Raw genomic sequence first — 15,626 nt, forward strand, 5'->3', positions numbered from 1 at the left:
TATGCTCCACTTGCAGTAAAGGTACTGAGAAGAAAAGAAAACCCACTCCTTTGGACTTGCCAGATGGTTCTGGATGGGGTGATCACATTCAGTTACTCCAAATTTATGAGAGTTGGCATCGAGTTGAATATGATTCACGTTGGTGCAAAGATAATGACTTGCAGGTATCTTTCTGTAATCAATTTCAGATACACTTTTAAGAACCGTGCTGAGGTGACATAGAGGAGATGATATTCAAAATTTTTTGCAAGTTACTTGGGTCTAACTTCAAAGTGGAGACAAAACTGTCTCAAGTTATATTACTTGACTTACAGTCTAAATTTGTGGAAAATTCCCATTTGTCCAGATTTGGGTGCTACTAGATAGGTCATTCACTTACTCATCAACAAGACTAAGATGGTGCTATTTGGGCATCAATAGTTATTACTGATTTACAGGAAATTGATGCCTCTGTCACAGTTTCTATTTTTCAATTTTGAGTTAGAGCAATAGTAGTTTTAGGATTTATTTTAGTAGGTATTTGTATTTAGAAGTTATTTCCTTTTTAAAATTGTATGTCAAAATTTGTAATGGGTCAAAAGTCAATTTTTCTAACATTCATAGGGTTCTATATTTTGGCACATTAGTTGTATTCCCTCTTTCTTCCTGTTTGTCTCTAATGATTTATTTTTTCTTGCAACATGCAAAACATTTGTTATGAAAAACACATCTTAAACTTGAGTCCATTTAAAAGATATGTGGCTGGCGGCACCTAGGTTAGTATTTATACTTGGGGTGACAACTTATAACAAATAGAGGAGGAAATGCCAAAAATACACTTCGCTAGTACAAAACATGTTACAACACTCCCCCTCAAGTTGGAGCATTATATGTCAATCATGCCCAATTTGTCACACAACTCATTATGCCGCAAATAGTGAAGACCCTTTATAAGGATATCAGCTAATTGTTCCTTGGAACTGATGTAAGGGGTACAAACTTCTCCCTTTTCAAGTTTTTCCCTTATGAAATGCTTGTCAACTTCAATATGCTTGGTCCTGTCATGAAGAACTAGGTTGGCCGCAATATTAATGGCAGTTTTGTTGTCACAGTTGAAAGACATTGGACCATCAACAAAGAAGCCCAACTCTCCAATTTAAATTCTTTACTCAAAGAGCTTCAGAAAATCCATGCGCCATGGCCCTATACTCGGCCTCAGCACTAGATCTGGCCATTACACTTTGTTGTTTGTTCCTCCAAGTGACCAAATTTCCACCAACAAAGGTACAATATCCACTAGTTAACTTTCTATCATCAATTGCTCTGGCCCAATCTGCATTTGTGTAGACCTCCAATTGGAGTGGGAGATTCTTTGAGGGATGAGATACTAGTAGCCCTTGAAGGGGTACATAGGGTCAAGGACATGAATATTAATAAATTGATCATAGAAGGAGATTCTGAAATTGTGATGAACTGGCTAAAAGAGGACAACTCTAGGCTTTGGAATTATAGCATGAAAAGAGGAAATTTAAATGGCTGACTAAGGACATTGAAATTCAATGTACATGGGTAAAGAGAAGTGCAAATTCATTGGCAGATGGTCTAGCTAGGCAAGTGGTGAACAGAAACTCTATGTTTTGGGCTGTGTTGTAATTGCTTTACATTTTGGGTGTACATTGGTTGTATACAAGAGTTAAGATTGTTTAGCTCCTTTGCTTTGTAATTTTCAATACTTTAATAAAATTCACTATTATTGATAAAAAAAAATCTTGAATAATAACCCAGTTCTTGGATATTTCTTTAGATATCTGAGCACTCTCTCAGTTGCCCCTAAATGGGAGGTTGTTGGCGCATGCATAAACTAAGGACACCAATAGCATAAGTTATATCTGTCCAAGTCATTGATAGGTAAGGAAGTCTTCCTACCAATCTTTGAAACTTCTTAACATCTGTCATTGGTTCTCCAGTACAATCACCAAGACTATAGTTTTCATCAATAGGGGAATCTACAGGCTTTGCTCTCATCTTTCCTGTGTCTTGTAAGAGATCTAGGATATATTTACTTTGAGAAATGAAGATGCCCTTTTGAGAGCGGGCAGCTTCAATACCAAGGAAATAACGTAGCTGTCCCAGATCTTTCACCTCAAGCTGCACAACAAAGGATTCTTTAACTCTCTGAATCTCAGAGTCCCAATTCCCCGTAATTACAAGGTCATCAACATACACAATCAAGACCACAACATCCTTTTGGTTCCTTTTGATAAATAAAGTATGGTCAGACTGGCACTGCTTGAACCCAATTTGTTGAAGAGCCAAGTGAAATTTACTGGACCAAAGCCCTTGGGGATTGTTTTAAACCATATAAAGACTTTTTTTTTCTTTTTTAATTTGCAAACTTTCCCTTCACACCCTTGTGCTACACACCCAGAAGGTTGAATCATGTATACTTCTTCTAGATCCCCGTTCAAGAAAGCATTTTTAATGTCCAGTTGGTGAAGTTCCCAATCGAAGTTAATGGCCAATGATTGCATAATCCGAATAGTGTTCATTTTAGCAACTAGGGAAAATGTTTCTACATAATCAACCCCATACACCTATGTATATCCTTTTGCAACTAACCTGGCCTTATACCTCTCAACTGACCGATTTGCTTTGTGCTTTATAGTGAATACCCACTTGCACCCCACTGGCTCTTTGCGTTTAGGAAGATCCATCAACTCCTAGGTGTTGTTTTTGTGTAGAGCAAAAATTTCTTCCTTCATTGCATCTGTCCATTCAGGTATAAATAAGGCTTCTACAACACTTTTGGGAATGGAAACATAATCAATGGTAGTTAGAAAAGCACGAAATGAGGGTGAGATGTTTTCATAGGACAAGAAGTGGGTAATAGAATGTTTAGTAGTACATGATCTAACACCCTTCCTATGAGCAATTGGGACATCAAGATTATTGGTAGAATCATCAATAGCAATAGGTAGTAATGTCAAGGGGAACAAGTATACCTGGATTTGCCTTAAAGGAATTTGATGATGCTGGATGTATAGCCTCTAGCTGCTCCACATCCTTTGAATTCAGTTGTCCCTTACGACACCTCACGAAAACACGAAAAGGAGAGGAGTCAGGAATAGAAGGGAGAGAAACTTGTGGAACTTGCCCCTCCTCCACGCTACTCTCCCCTTGAGGAGAGGCTTGGAAGAAGGGTTCGGATTCAAAAAAGGACACATCCATCGATACAAAGTACTTATGTGTGACAGGATTAAAGCATTTGTAGCCCTTCTGAAAGATGGATAACCCCAAAAAACACATGGAATAGACTTGGGGTCCAACTTACCCCGGTTTGGAGACAGGTCATGAACAAAGCACTTACAACCAAACACACGTAGAGGAATAGAAAATAAAGGAGATTGAGGAAAGAGAAGTTGATGTGGGGCCTTGCATTGCAAGATACGTGATGGCATACGGTTGATACCATAAGCCGTGGCCATCACAACATCAACCCAAAACCGTTTTGGATTATTCATGTGTAGCATCATACTACGAGCAACTTCAAGATGTCAATTCTTCCTTTTAGTAACACCATTCTGTTGTGGTGTTCTGGCATACAAGCTTCTATGAAGAGATCGGTGAGATGAAAAAAAATCAGCTAAGTCATGATGAAAGTATTCCTTTGCATAATCCGGTTGGAAATTTTGAACTTCAACATGAAATTGAGTAAAGATCATGCGGTGGAAATCTTTCACAATTTTGGGTACTTCTTCTCTGGAACGCATAGGATATATCCAAGTGTATGTAGAGTAATCATCAATGAAGTTGATAAAATACTTGTTCCCACCCTTAGTAGATATGTTCATAGGGCTCCAAACATCAGAAAAAACATGGACAGGCAAAATAGATCTTTTATTATTTGATGGAAAAGTTATTCTACAATGCTTGCTCAATTGACATGTTTGACATCGCAATCTAGTGACAAACACAGATAATGGGTCATCTTTGCTTCTACATCAGGTAAAGGGTGCTTCTACATTTCATGTGTGTACCTCTGTTCTTGAGTCACCTTGGGCCATTGACTTAGGGGCATCAAACCATAAGAGCCGACCTATCCATCTGTCCAAGAGTCCTACCGTATAGTTCCAAATGATCTCTGAAAGAATTAATGATGTCTTCCTTAGGGTCAGAACCACCAGGATGCTCTTGGGAAGTACCAGTGGTCTGATTATTAGATTAGTAATCTTGTGCAACCAGATTTGTAGAGGTAAATTTCTTATGAGGAGGCTTCTTTGATGTGTCTTGATTCTTGGTTGCCCACTTGGGATTCCCCACTAGCTCCCAATAGGTCTCTCGAGTGTGTCTAGGCTTTTGGCAGTGAGTACACCACAACTTGTCCTTGCCACCATTTTTTCTTGATTCTCCCTTTTGTATTCCAATGTTACCCCCTCTTGCAACCAGAGCAACTAGCTGCTCCCCCTCAGAAACATGCATAAGATTTTTTTCTGCTTTCTTCAGACTGAACTAAGGCATATACCTCCTGAACCAAACGAAGTTCTCTACTTCCTAACAACTATACCCGAAGAGGTTCATAAATAGGATTCAGTCCCAACAAGAAAGCAAACACTCATTGTTGGGAGACAATTTTTTTGTATGCTTTAGCATCCTCATCATCCTTCCACTCAATAGTTTGATAATGGTCCAGCTCCTTCCATACAGAGGTAAGGGCTGAATAGTATGTAGATAGGCTATGGTCTCCTTGCTTACAAGTAGATGATTCTGTTAGACAGTATATGCCCTTAGCTCCAACTAGAATGATGTACATTATGACATTTAATGTAAATGAATAAAGTACATATTTGATTCATATTATTATGGTGTGTTTCTGTGTAATACCCTTAAACTAGACACATATGAGACTTGTGTTAGTTTAGAATCTTCACAACCGTTGGATAAATCTGGGGAGATTTATCTTGCCAAGGCTGACACTGATGTGCCGCCAAGCTGATTGGGGTGGCTTGTCTCAGCTGCCAGGGTGAGACCTGAGGTACATGCAGTGTGGGTTTTCTTGAAACCCTGAACTGGACCAGAATTCCAGTATTGCCCTGGACCTCGGAGATAGATGGGCAAAACTGGAATGTTACACCTGACCCCTAGACTCGATAATGATACTAAACTAGGTGTCGGATTGGGTTGTCTTTGATATACCAATCAGTGAGATCTTATGGGGATCAAAACCTGGGTATGTTGGGACAGTCCGAGAATTCATCTGAGTGGGTAATCATAGTGACAGGATCAACCCCTTTGTTGGACAAAGTGAATGGTCGGGGATGCACTCTCTCTGATGGAAACCTAAAACTGTCGGCAGTCGATTTCAACCATTGAAATTTATTTTGCAAAATATATTTATATAGAGATATACATATGAGATTTGGATCAGCAGATAGTATAAGGGATTATCCTTATCCACTTAAAGAGTCCAGATCCAAATAAAGATTTGGATCAAAGGAACTCCTAATTTGATTAGGAAGGCTGATCTTTATCTGCAGATAAGACAAGGGATTATCCTTATCTCTTAAAGAGAGTCCAGATCCAAATAAAAGATTTGGATTGGATTATCCCTACCCAGTTCGATCTCCACCAGTGGGAGTGATCAAGAACGGTTCTTGATATTGCCTTTTGCTAGAAGAGGCAATATGAAGTCGTGCTTACCAGCCCTCCATCATATTCTTGCTGAAGAGTCGTCCTGTTGATTCTGCTTCACCTCACACCGTGTCATCTTCGGTGGAAGCAGTCTTTGGTCTTCTCCTTGGGCATGAACACCTTCGTTGGGGGTTACTGTTACTCCGTATCAGGTATATCCCTCTCCTCCCTTTTGGTTTCAGATCTGGTCCGGTTTGGTTTCAAGATTGATCCTTGAAAATGTAGTTTTCTAAAATAGGGAATGCGGTTCCCACATGGGAGAGAGAAATTTTTGAAATTTTGCCCAACCTTCTTACAGGGTTCGGCCATCCATATGATGGATCTCTCATCCCTTCAATGGTATCAGAGCCAGGTTCAAATCTTGAAACGAATTAAGCCAAATCTGGATCTGCGCAAATGGGCAGAAGGCGTTCTACCCAATTTGCGCAGTTAATGTTTTTTCTGGGAAATCGGTTCCTGGTTTTTGGGTGGTTGATCTGAAATTAAATCTTTATTAATCTGATTAATATTTAGAACTGTTCTATATATTTTTCTTGATTTTTGGGCTGTTCGTATGGTGGAGATCGAATTCTTTAATGGCGCAAGAAATCTACGCACCTACTGTTCTATTCATTCATGGTCTGTAATTAATTATTTTTAATTTTTAGACAGAATGTATAGGAATTCAATTCTGATGTAATATTAATAGAAAATTAGGTTTTCTATTTTATTTCATTTGAAGATGAAGCAGAAAGCGCAAAGGAGAGATTTTCGCAGATTTGGGTTCAGCCATCTGCGATTTGCAGTTTTGGAAATTGCATACTGCGAACTAACCTTTGTTTCGCAGGGTAGCAGACTTACGAGCAGCCCTCCTGCTGATTCTTGATTGTCTTGTATCAGTTATTTAGTTTTAGATCATCATCTTGAATTAAATCTTAAAATTAAACATCAAATCCTAGACCCATTCAAACCAGATTGGACCAAACTGGTTGGACCGACTCTGTGGTTCGATGGGGGCTGTTCTTAGCCCTAAGTTCTTCCACATGGGTCGAGGGATTGATGGTTAATTGCAAGATGCAATTCGGCTCACAGCTGTAAAACCCAGTTTTAATCTGTTAAAATTGCTTTTAAGCCCAATTCAACACAAAAGCTATATGGGCCAAACTGCTCTTTGCAGTTCAGCCCATATACCTAGATAATATTAATGGTAATATTATGAAAATATATGGGCTTTAATTATGGGTTTTACAATTATTTAATTGATTGGATCAATTATGGATTTCATGCCTATGATGTATGGATGTGTTATGTGCTATGTTCATGGGCCATAAGCACTTGGCCTATGTTGATTCGATAAGTGGCTCTTACGCACACCATGGCTGAATGCACATCATTGCCATGGTGTCCTTAAGATCATTGGATTATCTCCCTTCGTGGTGGGCCCCACACCAGTTTCCTCCCCAGGAACCGTGCGGATCCCTAGCCGTTTAGGGCCCATCTAAATCTGGCTTTGAGAAAGTCAATGGGAGCCACTTTGGTTTGACCTAAATAAAACTAGGGCGTGATATTTCATCCCCTCCACTGAAATATGAGTGCATGTGATAGGGAGATTTCATGTGATGAACTCTCTAAAGGCCTTCCATCATTAACATGAAGATGGGTCATTCAATAATGAGGAAATGCATCATAAAATCGGGCTATCCATTTGCTGTTGGATTGTTTCATAAGATGATAGGGGTGTCATAGACCGATGTGGGAGGGGCCTATCCTAAAATGAAAAACTCTCTCATGGTACATTGGCGTTCACGAATACGAGGGGTGAGCACTCACTAGACAGAAAGGTTTAACCTGAAATGGCAATGAACCTTGTCTGATATAGGCCAAAGGGAAAGCTCATAAGATGAGTGGATATGATCCTTCACAGAAAGTGGTGGGGTTTTGCAGGTGAAACAGTTGGCTCTATGCACCCTATGTGATTTTCCACATTTCCAGAGACATAATTCGCAATCTCCGTCACTAAGGAGGGAAATCTCAGAGATGAATAAATGGAAATGGAACATAGATTAAAAGCCATATCTATGTAGATAACATGAATCAAATAAGGTTGTGGACTAATATTTGCTTTGCCCTTTATCAAAAATGGCAAACGGACAATTCGCCAAACTGTTGGACGACAATAAGCTTAAGGGCCCAAATTACATTGATTGGTATTGTAACCTTATGCTTGTCCTAACGTTCGAGAAATTGGACAAGGTAGCTAAGAACCCTGCTCCGGATCGTCCGGGTGATAGGGCTTCTGAGGCCTGTAGGAGCGACTATTAAGAATGGGAGGAGAAAATTCTCTTGCCCAGTGCTATATCATAGCCTCCTTAGACAATCAGATACAGCGACAATTCGATTAGATCGAATTGTCCAAGGATATCTTGGATAGTCTAAAGACAATTGTCCAAGGATATCTTGGTGACCCACAAATGTCCAAGAACCAGCTAGTTCATTACCATTGTCTTAAGATGATGGGGTACATCAATGAACTGGAGGCTCTTGGATTTGGGCTAGATCATGTCACCAAGGTTGATGCCATCCTGAACTCTTTGCCCCCTTCTTTCAATCAGTTCATCATGAACTATAACATGAACAAGCTAAATGTTAGCACTCAGGAACTTAGCAATATGTTGCGGAGGGCCGAGGAACTGATAAAGAAGGATGAGCCCATCGCCATGCTTGTTGAGGGTGGAAAATCGGGCAAGAAGAAGAGGAAGGCAAAGAAGAAGCCTCAGAAGAAAATTAGCAAGCCCAAAAGGCAGAGGAAGGACAAAGCATCAAATGCTTGTCACTCCTGCAAGTAGGCCGACCACTGAAGAGGAACTGTCCTCAGTACTTGGAGACCAAGAAACAAGGTAATTTCGAATCCTTTGTCATAGAAACCAATATGTTGGTGACTTCTGCTTCCTGGTGTATTGACTTTGGGGCTTCTACTCATGCATATAATACATTGCAGGGGTTCAGGACAAGCAGAAGACTGAGTGACGGAAATGTGATTCTTTACTTGGGGACTTCTGCAAGTGTTGCAGCTACAACCATAGGAACTGTAGAATTGTATTTCAGAGAATGATCAATTCCATTAATAGATTGTCTTTATGCACCAAATTTGAGAAGAAATTTGATTTCTGTTTCAAAATTGTGTGCGGATGGATATTTTGTTCTCTTTAGTAATATGATTACTATCAAAAGAAATAACAAATTCCTCGCATACAGAGAACTTGAGAATGGTCTCTATGTTCTCCATCCTTTTCTGGAAACAAATATAACCGAAACTACATCGGATAATAACCCCAAGAAAATAACCCGTGATACAGTTAATCCCACGTGTCTGTCGCATTACCGGCTTGGCCACAGTAACATAGATCGCATCACAAGGTTGGTAAAGGATGGTCCTTTGGATTTTCTAACTGTAGAAGATCTTCCAACATGTGAACCTTGCCTTCAGGGTAAAATGACGAAACAACCATTTAACGGTAAGCCTGAAAGATTAATAGGCACACTTGACCTTATTCATACTGATGTATGTGGTCCCATGAATGTTAGGACATGTAACCAGCATGTTTATTTCATAACATTCACCGATAATCACTCTCGGTATGGTTACATGTACCTAATGAGACACAAGTCTGAATCACTTGAAAAGTTCAAAGAGTTCAGGCAAGAGGTCGAGAAATAGTTGGGAGGCACATTAAGACCCTTCGATCACATTGAGGAGGCGATTATCTCTCTGACGAATTCAGGGACTACTTAAAGGAAAATGGGATAGTATCACAATTAGCTCCTCCTGCTACACCACAATTAAACGATGTATTAGAAAGGAGGAACCACACTTTATTGAATATGGTCCGATCACTTCTTGTACACTCGGAATTACCCACATCCTTTTGGGGTTACGCATTAGAAACAACGATATACGTGTTGAACCGGGTTCCAACCAAATCTATTCCAAAGACTCCCTATGAGCTTTGGACCAACGAGAAACTAAGTGTAAGACACTTGAAGATTTGAGGTTGTCCGACACATGTTAAAAGAACAAGTGCAGACAAATTGGAATCCATGACCAACAGTTACCTATTTGTAGGTTACCCAAAAGACTCTGTAGGGTATTTATTCTATGACCTAGGAGAACAAAAGGTGTTCTGTAGTCGAAATGCCCATTTCTTGGAAGAAGATTACATCCTAAACAATCATCATCAAGAAGTTGTTCTTGATGAGGAGAGCTCAGGTGTAGTGGGAGATGTCCCACAAGCTCCAGTTAATAACCAACCTAGGAGATCTACCTGGGATTCCAGGCCTCCAGTTCGTTATGGCTATGACCAAGAAAATTACTTGGTGGAAGTCACGACCAGTGAGGAGGATCCCGTGACTTATACGGAAGCTATGTTGGACATAGATTCCTTGAAATGGATAGATGCCATGAGAGCAGAGATGGACTCAATGGAGACCAATGGTGTCTGGACTCTAGTAGATCCGCCCCTTGGGGTAAAAGCAATTGGTTGCAAATGGATCTATAAGAGGAAGAAGGGCCCCGATGGTAAGGTTGAAACCTACAAGGCTCGTCTTGTGGCGAAAGGGTACACTCAGAAAGAAGGAATCGATTATGAGGAAATCTTTTCGCCCGTGGCCATGCTTAAATCCATTAGGATCCTACTAGCTGTAGCAACATACCATGACTACGAGATTTGGGAAATGGAAGTCAAAACTATGTTCCTGAATGGAGATCTTATTGAAGATAACTATATGCAGCAACTGCAAGGTTTCATAGCTACAGGTCAGGAACACATGGTATGTAAACTCAATCGATCCATATATGGACTTAAGCAAGCTTCTAGGAGTTGGAACATTCGGTTTGACTTTACCGTCAAAAGGTTTGACTTTGTATGTAGATGACATTCTACTCATTGGGAATGATGTAGGAATGTTAACTACGGTGAAAGTATGGCTTTCACAGCAATTCTCCATGAAAGATTTTGGAGAAGCCTCCTACATAATGGGTCTTCAACTCTACAGAGATAGATCGAAGAGGATAATAGGATTATCTCAATCTGCTTACATTGACAAAATAGTCAAGAGATACAGCATGGAGAACTCCAAGAAAGGAAATGTTCCTTTCAGGCATGGAGTCACTCTCTCCAAGGGTATGTCTCCCAAAACTCCCGAAGAGATTGAGAGCATGAAAGAGGTTTCCTATGCCTCAGCCGTAGGGAGCATCATGTATGCCATGTTGTGCACTCGTCCTAACATTTCTCAGGTAGTGAGTGTGGTAAGCAGATACCAATATAACCCAAGGCAAGAGCATTGAACTGTTGTGAAAAACATACTAAAGTGCCTTCGAAGGACAAAAGAGTTTTGTCTGGTTTTCAATGGTAGTTCACTACAGATCTAGGGGTATACTGATGCCGATTTCCAGTCAGATCCAGATGATAGAAAGTCTACATCTAGTTATATCTTCACGATAGGATCGTGTGTTGTTTGCTGAAAAAGCAGCAAACAGGGGTTCATGGCGGATTCCACAACCGAAGCCGAATACATTGCCGTAAGTGAAGCTGCCAAAGAAGTCGTATGGATAAAGAAGTTCATTCAGGAATTAGGAGTAGTTCCATCCAGCACATCACCCATTCCATTGTTGTGTGACAACACTGGAGCCATTGCTCAGGCTAAGGAGCCACAAGCCCACTCGAAGTCGAAGCACATCGAGAGGAAGTACCATGTACTGCGGGAGATAGTTGGAAGAGGGGACGTCCTGATTCAGAAGGTAGCATCAACGGAAAATGTAGAAGACCCATTGACTAAGCCATTGACACAAAAAGTGTTTGAGAAACACATGGAAAGCATGGGACTCCGGCTTATACCCGATTGGACCTAAGTATAAGTGGGAGCTGTTAAACAGTGTATGCCCTTAGCTTCAATCAGAATGATGTACATTATGACATTTAATGTAAATGAATAAAGTACATATTTGATTTGTGTTATTATGGTGTGTTTCCGTGTAATACCCTTAAACTAGACACATATGAGACTCGTGTTAGTTTAGAATTTTCACAGCCGTTGGATAAATCTGGGGAGATTTATCTTGCCAAGGCTGACACTGATGTGCCGCCAAGTTGGTTGGGGTGGCTTGTCTCAGCTGCTAGGGTGAGACCTGAGGTACATGTAGTGTGGGTTTTCTTGAAACCTTGAATCGGACCAGAATTCCAGTATTGCCCTAGACCTTGGAGATAGATGGACAAAACTGGAATGTTACACTTGACCCCTAGACTCAATAATGATACTAAACTAGGTGTCAGATTGGGTTGTCTTTGATATGCCAATCAATGAGATCCTTAGAGGGGGTTAAAACTTGGGTATGTTGGGATAGTCCGAGAATTCATCTGAGTGGGTAATCATAGCGACAGGATCAGCCCCTTTGTCGAACAAAGTGAATGATCGGGGATGCACTCTCTTTGATAGAAACCTAAAACTGCCGGCAGTCGATTTCAACCGTTGAAATTTGTTTTGCAAGATATATTTATATAGAGATTTACATATATATATATATATATATATATATATATATATATATTATGGTTTCAAAATGTTTGCAAAATGTTTTAATTCCCGGGATCCATGTGAGTAGAGAGTGCAACACTGTACCTTGCAGCCGAGGGAGAGGTCCTCTCTTGTCGGGCAGTGTTTGATCATTATGGGCTGAGAGATTAAGTGTAAGAACATTGAGGGTAATACCTGATGGGCTAATCTTGCATCTGCCCACAGTCCTTGGGTTTTCATAAGGTGGTTGGACCCAAGGACCATTTAGTGTAAATGTTGGGCCCATTAAGAGCCCGTGGTGATGGACTCAGGGGTTCACTGTCTCCTACAGTGAATTCAGCCAGGCCTTGTAACAGAGGCTGGGATGAACCCATGTGGCTGATGTGTAGATCAATGTTTGGGTCCCACGCCATACAAGGGGAACCAACTGGGCAGCAGATTAAGAGGATAAGTGAGCACATAGATTTAGTGGGCCTAAAGCCCAATTCGAACTGTCTTAATAAGATTAATTAAATAGGGGCGAATCTGAGATTTGGATCAGCAGATAGGATAAGGGATTATCCTTATCCACTTAAAGAGTCCAAATCCAAATAAAAATTTGGATCAAAGGAGCTCCTAATTTGATTAGGAAGATTGATCTTTATCTCCTTATCTCTTAAAGATAGTCCAGATTCAAATAAAAAATTTGGATTAGGAAACTCCTAATGGGATTAGAAGATCCTCTCTTTAAGGCTATAAATAGAAGAGCAGGGTGAACCTCCAAAGACACAACAACAGAACAGAGTTCAAAGTTCGCAGATCACAAAGAGAAGACATTACAGTTTGACTGCTCTTGTCTTCTACTCTTTTCTTTCCCACTCATGCCGCCCCTACCCAGTTCGATCTCCACCAATGGGAGTGATCAAGAACGGTTCTTGATATTGCCTTTTGCTAGAAGAGGCAATCTGAAGTCGTGCTCACCAGCCCTCCATCATATTCTTGCTGAAGAGCCGTCTTGCTGATTCTGCTTCACCTCACACCGTGTCATCTTTGGTGGAAGCAGTCTTTGGTCTTCTCCTTGGGCGTGAGCACTTTCGTTGGGGGTTACTGTTACTCCGTATCAGGTATATCCCTCTCCTCCCTTTTGGTTTCAGATCTGGTCCGGTTTGGTTTCAAGATTGATCATTGAAAATGTTGTTTTCTAAAATAGGGAATGCAATTCCCATATGGGAGAGAGAAATTTTTTAAATTTCGCCCAACCTTCCTGCAGGGTTCGGCCATTCATATGATGGATCTCTCATCCCTTCAGATTCTGATTGGACCTGGTAAATCTTGGCAAAATGCCTTTGTTCAGAGTAGGTTGCCTTGGCTTGTTCCCAAATCTCACAAGCTGTATCAGTCCATATGAAGTTTTTCTTTACATGAGGCATCATGGAACCTAAAAGCCATGACATAACCATACTGTTTTCTTGGTCCCATCTATCATATTCAGTTGAACCAGCTTTCCCCCTAGCTGTTGTTAGAATGACATGTTAGAAGGCTTGAGTGTGTTCGGCTGATAAGAATTCCTATTAGCCCATTCTTATGTTAAACTTATCTTGTAACTGGGCCTTTGCTAATGGGCCTAATCTTGTTTATGTCTTAAGTCTTATGGGTGTCCCATCACTAATCAGGGGTATCCCAGTAATTTCTTATACTTTGTACTTCACTTATATATAAATAAAGGCATGGTCGACTGCAAGTACAGTTCGACATTCCAGCATCTCTTCTTCTTCTCCTCTTTTCTGCTACTTCGACTACAGTGGTTCAGCTTTCGTGGTATCAGAGCATTGAGCACCTTCCTGGTTACTGTCGACGCCATCTCCTCTTTCTTTTTGTATTTCACCTTTTTTTTTATCTGGGTTGTTGCTGTGAAACCCTAGGGTTGCAGGAGAACACCACAAGGTTCAACCTAGGGTTTCCCTTGGTTGTAGGGCGCAAGGGAGGTAAGACCCTGAAGCTGGAGTCCTACTAGTTTCTAGTAGTTAGCAGCTATTCGATTGCTAAGAAGAGGTCTGTATAGGACAGACCTAGTTGAGGACTTATTTCAGCAGTTCTAGTGTTGTCTGTAAGGAGGGGAACTCCCTTTACAGTTTCAGTACTCGAAGTTCAAGTGGAGTCTGCATAGCACAGGTCGGTTACCATCCCAGAACACCTTTTGCTGCTGTAACAGAACTGCTTCAGAACTGTGACAGTCTCGGCAAGTCTGAAACTGTGTTGCGAGCTGTCAGGGCCTGCTGAGGTTACTTCGGCTAATCAGAACTGGTTCAGAAAGACCTTTACAGAACTGTGGCGACTTCAGTTACAGATCATTTCCAGGTCGGTTACCAGCCCTACTCCATCTCTGTGAACTGGTTTAGTTACAGACTTTTCCTTGCTGCTGTACCCGAACTGGTTTAGTCCAAGTGAAGCCTATCCGGTGTGCTACCAGCACTGTGAACTCTGAGGTGAAGCCTATCTGGTGTGCTATCAGCACTGTGAACTCTGTGACTACTTCGGCCAGCCCTAACCAGAACCACCCAACAGTACTGTGAACAACTCCTTGACCGAAGTTAGGGTGTCATCACTATCCGGTGAAGTTTCTTCTAAAGATAACAGGTCCTCAAACCTAGAGAACCCTAATTTGCATAGCTTGCAGATTACAAGTGTGCTATTGGATGAGTATAACTTTAGAGAGTGGTCAGTCTCAGCAAGACTGTTCATTACCTCTCGTGACCTCACAGGCTATTTGGATGGAGATAAAAAGGAACCAAAAATCAGCAGCCCTGAATACACTGTGTGGCGTAAGGAAAATGCCATAGTTATGTCTTGGTTGCTGGCCTCCATGACTCCTCGGGTGGCCAGAACTGTTCATCATTTTCCTACAACCACTAAAATCTGGGAGAAAGTATCTAAGACATATGGCCAAAAGAAGAATAATGCTAGAATCTACAGGCTGAACCAAGACATTGCAGCCCTAAGGCAAGGAGACATGTCTGTGGCAACATACTTTGCAACACTGGAAGGTCTCTGGGAAGAGCTTGACCATCACATGATTTTGGATTGGGAAAATGCCAGGGATAAGGAGAGGCATGACAAGCAGATTGAGGAGGGCAGAGCCTTCAAGTTCCTAGCAGGCTTAGACCCTATATATGAAGGTGTAAGGTCACAGATTTTAGGGAGAGATGAGTTACCTGAGCTTCATCATGTTTACTACCTGGTGAGGAATGAAGAAGTAAGGAGAAAAGAGATGTAGGTTGACTCCCATACACAAGCAACAGAACTATCTGGAGAACATTCAGCCTTAGTCTCCACTAAGGGAAGCAGATTTTCAGACAAGAAGTCCCTCAAGTGTACCCATTGTGGTGGTGAGAAACACACACGAAGGAGAAATGCTGGGTCTTGTACCCTCA

At 41.1% G+C, this 15,626-nt stretch overlaps 1 protein-coding gene across 1 annotated transcript in view; it reads left to right on the forward strand.

Annotated features, from left to right (window-relative positions):
- The window catches only part of LOC148853585 (RNA helicase family protein), a 67,709-nt gene that overhangs the window by 41,379 nt on the left and 10,704 nt on the right, over positions 1-15,626 (forward strand). The window contains exon 12 of the mRNA XM_088982166.1: positions 17-164. Within this exon, the coding sequence (XP_088838292.1) occupies positions 17-164 (148 nt within the window). The remainder of the gene's footprint in view (positions 1-16; positions 165-15,626) is intronic.

This window comes from Nelumbo lutea, chromosome 4 (genome assembly GCF_056320005.1).
Source record: "Nelumbo lutea isolate HS-2025 chromosome 4, American lotus-T2T, whole genome shotgun sequence".
Lineage (NCBI taxonomy): Eukaryota > Viridiplantae > Streptophyta > Magnoliopsida > Proteales > Nelumbonaceae > Nelumbo > Nelumbo lutea.